Source organism: Penicillium chrysogenum (assembly GCF_028827035.1).
Source record: "Penicillium chrysogenum strain IBT 35668 chromosome Unknown utg000001l_segment0_segment0, whole genome shotgun sequence".
Classification (NCBI taxonomy): domain Eukaryota; kingdom Fungi; phylum Ascomycota; class Eurotiomycetes; order Eurotiales; family Aspergillaceae; genus Penicillium; species Penicillium chrysogenum.
Window position 1 is genome coordinate 9,474,379 of NW_026622749.1, and position 8,517 is coordinate 9,482,895.

At 44.6% G+C, this 8,517-nt stretch overlaps 2 protein-coding genes across 2 annotated transcripts; both read right to left on the reverse strand.

The window, feature by feature from the left end:
- Positions 1–210: 210 nt before the first annotated feature.
- N7489_003650 (uncharacterized protein) lies at positions 211–652 on the reverse strand (the record flags this gene model as incomplete). Its single annotated transcript, XM_056709405.1, has 2 exons — positions 211–577; positions 612–652. 2 exons carry the CDS (start codon positions 650–652, stop codon positions 211–213), a joined length of 408 nt encoding a protein of 135 aa, XP_056573707.1.
- A 642-nt stretch (positions 653–1,294) lies between these two features.
- On the reverse strand, positions 1,295–1,609 carry N7489_003651 (uncharacterized protein; the record flags this gene model as incomplete). Its single annotated transcript, XM_056709406.1, has 2 exons — positions 1,295–1,372; positions 1,478–1,609. Coding segments are annotated over 2 exons (210 nt in total), but the record flags the coding sequence as incomplete, so codon positions are not given.
- Between the last annotated feature and the right edge of the window lie 6,908 nt (positions 1,610–8,517).

The window sequence follows — 8,517 nt, forward strand, 5'->3', positions numbered from 1 at the left end:
ATAACTAACCGTAAGGCTGCGGAAAGTAGACAAATATTTACCATAACTCCGCTGTAACGAACTGAGTTCCTTGGGACGAATTCTCTAGCCTCGCCAGTGACAGTTGTAAACTGATTCATGCCATTAAGGTTTCTCGAGCGCCTAGGTACTATTTTATCGACTACCCTCTCCCTAGCCCACTGGACCCTCACGTCCATATTCAGTGGTGGATTAATTTGAGATATAGATTGGCTGTCGTACGCTTAGTAGAGTATTCCAAATCTTATGACCCGCGGATAGCCCGCTTAATTGAGTTTCGGCCACTGTGGGCGGACCAGAAATACCGAAGTTCGTGCTAGCGTCGTAGGCTGTCGTTTGAAATCCTATTATCTGCCAAGTGGCAAGAAAATTCATATGCGAACCAAGCGCCAAGAAAACAGCCAATTTCTTCATAAATGTCGCCGAGTCACATTGCCTGTCAAATACTGGGTGGTCAGATTCGGTTGCTTCCGACGGATCAACGCATCGTCTCCGCGGGCTATGGGCCCTGCCGCTAACCACATTCAGCGGCCATGGAACATTCTCTCCGCCTTCTAAGCTGCGCTTGGCGGAGCAATCGTCAAAGGATTTACGTCAATATTCTTTCCACGGCAGGACATCGGACAACAACCATTTTTTTCTATTTTTACTGTTGTGATGGAATGGCTATGGCGTTACTGAAGATAATCTCATGAGCTACCTACCTGCGTAGTGGCTGCCGGTTCCTCCATAGTAAAGCCAGGACCGCCGGAAACGCTGAATTTGCCATGTTTCACATAAGTGATTGATATTGGTTGATTGAAACTAGCGCCTCTTAAGTTATAAGGGGATAATCACTCGAAGCAGAAAACCCGGGTAGGGCATTATGACCTAGAGTTCCAAGCGGGCCATCCTACTCGGGCTAACTTCCGTGGATGCCCCCCGAGCTAGGCAAGTAGGATGCTAGTCTACGGTTCTGGAGGGCGTCGATCGTGTTCCAGAACCGAGTAGTCGCCGATACTAGCTCGCTATGCGTTTGATATAAGACCGGCTGAATATCGTGCTATAAGACTAGGCCCTATATGGTGGTGTGAGATAACTCCTACGCCTGCTATAATTAGTAGAGCTCTCGTTTAAGCCTCTAGTTCTCTCCTAAGGCTTTGTCTTTTACTATGATAGCCTCCTATAGTTTCGAGGTCTCCTAGACCTTTTTAGTATATAAACGCCGTATCGACTAGGAATCATAGGCTCTTTCTTCGTCTATCTCCTTAAGAGCTAGCTAGACCTCCTTTTAGATCTAGTCTATCATATCTAGGCACTTTCGGTGGGTCGCTTTATGGTCTTTCTTTCGGGTGATTTTCGCTATAGAATGCCCCTAAAAGCTAGCGTTAGTAAGGTATAGTTATAAACGACTAATAGGATAAAGTAAAAGAATATAACGAAGCTCGAGTAAGTGAAGGAAAAACAGAGATTAACCTACTAGCCCTTTGTGATTCCCTACCGCCTTAAGAGGGTTACGTTCCGCCTTAGACCTAGAGGCTATAGACCGAGTAGAATAAGGCGAGGAGGTATATACCCTACTAGTCCCGGGTTTCGTTATAGTAGTACCGTAGCCTACACCTCACCGAGAGGGCTTATATTCTTTTACTATACTAAATCCTTCCGTTCGGTGAATGAATATAGATTTAGTAAGACGCCGGGCAAAGTGAAGGAATGTTTGATCGTAGTGGCCTTCTAGGGAGTTTCGACTTTAAAGGTTTAGGTAGGGACAATCAAAGCCCTAAAACGAGGTGAAAGCGTGACTCCTCCTACTAAGTAGCTATACCGGTATCGGTATTATAAGCCTAAAAGCCAAGTGCCTATTAATATAGGGGGCCCTATAGTGCGCTAGCGCGAAAGTATAAGATCTACGGTTTTATTATAGAGGAAGTGATCGACTACCCCACATCGAGATCTATATTAAGGTATACGGTTGTGTCTTAGTATCAACTAGAGTCGAACCATCCGAGCCGCTCTTAGAAACAAGAAGGGCTCTCTAGCCTTAGCTATATATAGTGTAGTTAATACTACTATCTAAGACGTAACTTCCACTATTTACACTATCCCGCTATTATAACAGTTTCTGAAAGTTGGGCCCTAAAGTCTTCCATTTCATTCGGAGAAGAAAACAATCCAGAAATATTAGGGCATATATTATAGAACTAGGATTTAGAATCTAAGTTAGACCAACTATTGCCACTATCGTGCTAAATTTTCCTTCGTCAAAGCTCACTAGGGTTCTATAGCTGACTATAAGACTTCTAGATCGTGTGGAAAAAGCTATAGTAGGAACCTAGGCTTAGTTTCCGGGGTAACCATTTAAGGCATTTTAACTACTAAGGCTCTTAAGCTAGGGTACTCGACGATCGCTATTTTACCCCACGAGATTATAACGCTACTATCACACTCTAGTAAGACCCTAAATAAAGGAAGCACTTATAGGACTAATCAAAAACCGCTTATAAATATAGACTGATAATAGTACGGTCCTATAAAAAAAAAAAACTCGGCGATAACCCACGGGATAATAGATCAAGGAGGTTCTATTTATAGTCAAGAGAAGAAATAGCAAATTTTTCAAAAAGGTCCAGACACGATTCATAGACCCAGTCTCGACAGACTAGTAATAATATAACATACCTTTGTTACTTAGTCCTACTAAAGGGACCATCCTCATAGGTACGATAGCTAAGGTATTTAGAATATCACGTAGGTGTCCAGCAAAAGAATAGTACGCTAAAAGCAATCCATAGTCGGGTTCTCCTACCTACTCTCATAAGAAAATAACTTAGTCCTCCGTCGAGTGGCGACCTATTAGTTCTCGTTAGTCTCGTCCTTTAAAGGATGTTCAAGAAGGTATGTAACTTCTTCTATACTAGCTTCCCTAATGAGTTTACTCTCTTCGAATGCGAAATCTACGCTTTCTATCTGCTCAGATTCGATCGCCAGTCTTACAACCCTAGTAGACAGTTTATAAACATTAAACGGGTTGGAACGGACCAGCTGGGATTACATAATCATATTTCCTGGTTTTTGCTTGAAAAGCCGAGAAACCGATTGGCTCACGGAAATGGTAAGAGTCGGCGGTGTGGGCCGCCATCTGCGGTCCCACTCCTTTTCCAGCATCCGGCTCATCCTACCCGTCCTCAGGTTCTAGAGATCGAGAATATTTTGGATACATTAGTGCTATTTCATAATATTTCAAAGGTCTACGCCCGTAGTGAGCATACCCGATTCTTCTGGATTCTCCTATAACTATAGGACAACTTCAACCACGGCCGACCTAGAAACTAGGTAGAGCCGAAGTTTATTAGTAAGGTTTCCGATGAGATCGAAACTAAATCCTATTTATCCACGGATAATCCCATTTTCTCCCTAAACTAGCGTTTCCATGGTTCATCGAAAATCACTTATCAAGATTCAAGATAAGGCGATCAGCCATAGGCCGACGATCCCGCCCTCGGTTTTGCAGTAGTTCGTGAAACTAGCCCTATAACTTGAGAATAGTGGGAAAGCTTCACTTCACGTCAAAAATAACTATGGCATGAATTCAAACACAATTTGATGCCTTAGTACTAACTACAAACCACTCTGGTTTCGATATAGCTACCCGTTAGACCCATTCAGACCACTGGAAACCCAGCCAAGTATATCCCGAGCCGATAAGAGTCCAGACGTTTTTAGAGCTTTAAAGGAGCCCCCTAGCTATAATGTCATGATCTCGTTAGGAGGACAGTTCTCGGTTCGGAGGCTTTTATAAACCAAGCTACGGATCGTTTATCCTCTATACCTCTAGCCTTTATACTCGTTAAACCTTATTAGACCATAGATACACTCATGACTAGCCTGCTAACAAATGTTGGGGCCATCCTTATAGAGAATATCTCTATTATCCAGATCGTGTCCATATTCTCTATCGGCACGTATAATGCCCTAGAAATAGGGATTGTCACGTTCGACTTATTCAAGCGCTACCGGGGCCTCTATTTCTAGAGTATACAATTTGCATCCTAGGGAATTCTCGTGCATGCAATTCCTACTATAGCTCGCTTTATCTTATAGGCGTCTAACCTCTCGATATCTATCCCCTTTATAATAGGATGGTACGCCATGGTTACCGGCTAAGCCGTCGTCCTCTACTCGCGTCTACACCTCGTTTTCTCCGATATAAGAAAGGTGCGGTGGGTTCTATAGATAATCATTATAAACGCTTATATCCTACATATCCTAATGACCGTTTTTTTTCTTCGGCCTTAACCGCGGCGATACACGCTTTGCTCGCCCTACCGCGATATTTAACCGGATCTAATCGACGGTTTTTTATATATAAGACTTCGTCATTTATAGCATATATATATATAAAGCGGTGTATCATTTCAAAAGTGCTATTACAATCCGCGGTCGAGACGGCCGTAACGCTATTATCCATCTATTTTATATTAACATCCTCGTTATAATCCTAAACGTTTTACTACTCCTAGCGGAGTATAAGCTACACTACATTCAAGTGAGCTTCAAGACGGTGGTGTACAGCGTTAAGCTAAAGTTAGAATTCTCTATGCTTAACCGTCTCCGGTTAATAATAAGTACGAAACCCTATATCTGCTAGTGTGGACCCGAGGATAGCCGTCGATCAAACGATAAGAATATTTTTAGCACGGCCTCTTCACGACCAGTTATCGCACCGGATATGAGCTCGCAATCTAGAGCTGCCTAAACTAATATACCACGTTCGTTACGGCTAAGTATCTATAGATACGATAAAGCACTACGCGAGACGTCGTGCGAGAATATGATGTCCCCTAGAGACGTTTATTCTTCGGTAACGCTATCAGAGGGCCACTTAAACACCCTTCCGGGTAGCTCCTCAGAAACCCTGCCTGCGCTAGAATTGAGCCTGTCGCAATTCTCGCCAAAGTTCGACGTCTGAGCATTCCACGAGGGAGTACTGCTCGTTTATTTCGGCTCATTAACAGCGGTGCGGGGATCTTATACCTTTATCACAGATAGGCATAATTCCGTATAACCTTGATGGTTAGTAGGTGGCGACATCTTTACTAAGACGTTTGATACCAAGACTTTTTAGACGGTGTGATTGATGTATCGTGCCTAAGAGGATGCTGTTCTACGCTTGTTAAGCGAATGTCGTCAATGTCGGTCGGCGCGATAGGCCACTTGCAGGACGGGATAGAATGGGAAATACATGTATAGATAAGTGATGGAGTATATAAGGGATATGTCATCAAACAAGTCTCGTACTATCTGCACGCAAGTTCGTTGTCCAACGAAGTTTGCCAAGGTGCCTTTCGGTTTCAGGCCACTGGAGGTAAACCTGATTGAGCAACCAGCCTTCATTGCAATTCGTACTTGGAACAATCATGAAAGCTGACCGAAGGCTTAGCGTAAAGCAAGTCAATTATTATCTGACTAGGCGAGCGCAAATCTTGAACTGTGATGGAGTTTTATTTACCTCTGATTCCTAAAGAATTTACATTTCGGACGATGAATTCATCGTTGGTCCCTTCAGCGGAAGTGACCGTTCATAACAATCAACGTGATCGACTAAATTTGTTATACAATTCCGCAGCACTTGTATATGAATCATAACGTTGATCGACTTTGAATAGTCTTCAGGGCCTAGAGCACATGTTCTAATTAGTAGAGCAAGGCAGAAGCCTTTAGGGGAGTTGATCCCTTGCACAAGGTGATAAGAGGAGAATGTCTTTAGAGGGATATAGGTTGTAAGGGGTGGACTGAACTAGTCAGGAGGCCCCTATAAGGGCATCCTATTGAGGGAGACACTTGTAGCTAGCATGGTAGAGATTCACGGCTTGGACTCTGGGTCGCCTGGAGACACTTGAACGGGTGTGGGATGATAAGACCTCTTGGAATCAAGTTATTACCTTTCTGGCGACGAAATCGATGACCCAGTGAACTTACTAGTTGTTTTTGAGGCCAGAACGAAGATCTTCCCGGATTTCTTCATCCGAAGAACGAGATGGATATCGGCATCGTATTCCGAGCTATACTAGGATGCCTTTTTGAAAGGAGACTTTCTTCTCCTGCGTGCTTTTTGATTCACTGCGTCGGCTGGGTTTGTTTTCGGCTTTGGTTGAACATCCATATTGAGATTTTTTGCTGGCTCTGACTGGGAGCGGACAAGAAGTAGGGGGATAAAATCGAGGAGGAATTGAGCGGACGATTTTAGGTGTCGAGTTTGGTAGTAGTGACTTGATACATAAATGGTGGTCCGTGGCGAGCCCCGCAATTTTGTGACAGGGTAAATTCAACACAGGGACAGAATGTTAGCAGAATTGGTCTTCATAGGGAATGTTGGTTGGTTGAGTCCATCGCTGAATTCGTGCCAGATCGTACAAGGAGTGGTGAGTCGACCCGACTCACTTAAACGGGGAACTCCGTTTTCCTTTCGGATGTGAGGACATTTTATCACAATGATGGGCTCACCACTTCTTCCGGCCAATCGGTAGAATCACATTGGTCTCGTCTCGAAAGCCAAATTTCTACCTGTTACCTGCTGCGGCGCACTTTAAGCCAAAAGGACAGCACAACTAGGCTGCACTGTGGTTTCGTGATGGACTCATATAACCGCGGCAGCCTCAACAGTTCAAGCGTCCTTGCATTCATGTGCACTTCGGAGATATATAAGCGGCAGCGAAACCTAGTATAACCTTCAGCTACATGATAACTAACCGGTATTTGACCACAGGAGGCCATCTCCCCTTTTACTATGATACTCGTGACATGGTGTCTACTTTTGCAGGCAGTTGCATTTTCGCCGACCTATGCGCACCTGAGAATGACCTCTCCCGAACCCTACGGATCTAGTAGAAAGACACTTGACAACTCGCCACTTGCTGCAGATGGTAGTGACTTTCCTTGCAAGATATCCCCAGGTGATTTTATCGTTCCGACTGAAGAGGCTACTTATCGGACTGGGAGCAACAATTCCATCAAGCTTCTGGGCAGCGCCACCCATGGTGGTGGGTCCTGCCAGGTGAGCCTCACCAGTGATCGCGAGCCGACAAAGGATTCGGAATGGAAAGTCATCAAGTCCTACGAAGGGGGATGCCCTGCAAAAGGACCCGGAAATCTTGATGGGAGTGCCGAGTCGGACCATTCTCTCCAACTCCACTTCGCGATCCCTGACGGTATTGCACCCGGGAAATACACCTTGGCCTGGACATGGTTTAATCGTATCGGCAATCGAGAGATGTACATGAACTGCGCACCCGTCACTGTGGCTAAGGAGTCCCCGTCAAATTCGTCGGACAACAAACCCAAACAATCGCTGGCATTTCCTCCTATTTTCATCGCCAACGTGAATGGTTGCATTACCAGAGAAAATGTAGACATTCACTTCCCTTGGCCTGGAAGCATTGTTGAATATAACGGCGACAGCAAATATCGACCGCAAGAAGGCGAACCGGTATGCACCGGAAATCCTACATTCGGCCCAATTCCCATTACCGATACAGCCGACACCGGCGAGGCTAGTTCCACTACTGAAAATGCCAACTCGATGCCTTGTTCGTGTGGCTGCCAGGGTAGCTAAACTTGTATAAAGATCCTGATGAGCAATGGGGTCCTGCATCGCAGAGATACATAGACGGGAGCGTTCAGACCCATCTAGCTCAATCCAGATCGTCTGTGAAGTCGAAAATTCCAGTCTAATAATATTCACTTCCCTTTGTTGATTAAAAACCCGGTTTCAGTATTATAGTTCCAGCGGGGAGCACATCTGCGAGATAATGATAGTATTTTGCCCAGCGGGTATGATTATGTCTCAAATCCAAACAGAAGCAACGCACTCCTTGTGTTACATAGACCCTAGTTAAATAGGCGATAGACGAATGCAAAAGAATGCAAATAAATGGACAATACCGATGGGTCATATAAGTAAGAACTGATTATAATACTGTAGCAGGTCGCAAACTGAGTGTAGTCGAGGGGCTATCCTGAACCTACTGTATTTGTTCGATTGAAGAGCGTTTGAAACTACCACCGTCTGAACCATGCTCCATCTACCAATCTGCCGTACCTAGCTTTCCTTATGCACCAATAATATATTGTCCGAACAGCACAGATGGAAAATAGGATCGCGGGTTCCTTCTCAATTTTGTAGCCCTCAAAAAACAGCCGAGCAAAAGCCAAGGAGTTTGTCCTTCAGCAACGAGCATAGTAAGATTTGATACCATGATAGGCAGTCTTGTTGGCTACACTGACCAGCAATTTCAACTCTCCCTCGCATGAATCTCGGGTAAACATCTCATTCTGTCACATTAGCCGAGAACATGATGAGACAGCATGAACTTACCTGCAAGATTTCCTCGACGGAGATACTTTCCAGTTGGCAAGGTAAGTTCTGAATCTCCGCTTCCCACTCGTATGTACGATTTTCCAACATCAATTTCGTGACAACATCAGCTAGAGCGCATAACTTCATCGTCGCAGGGTTCATTT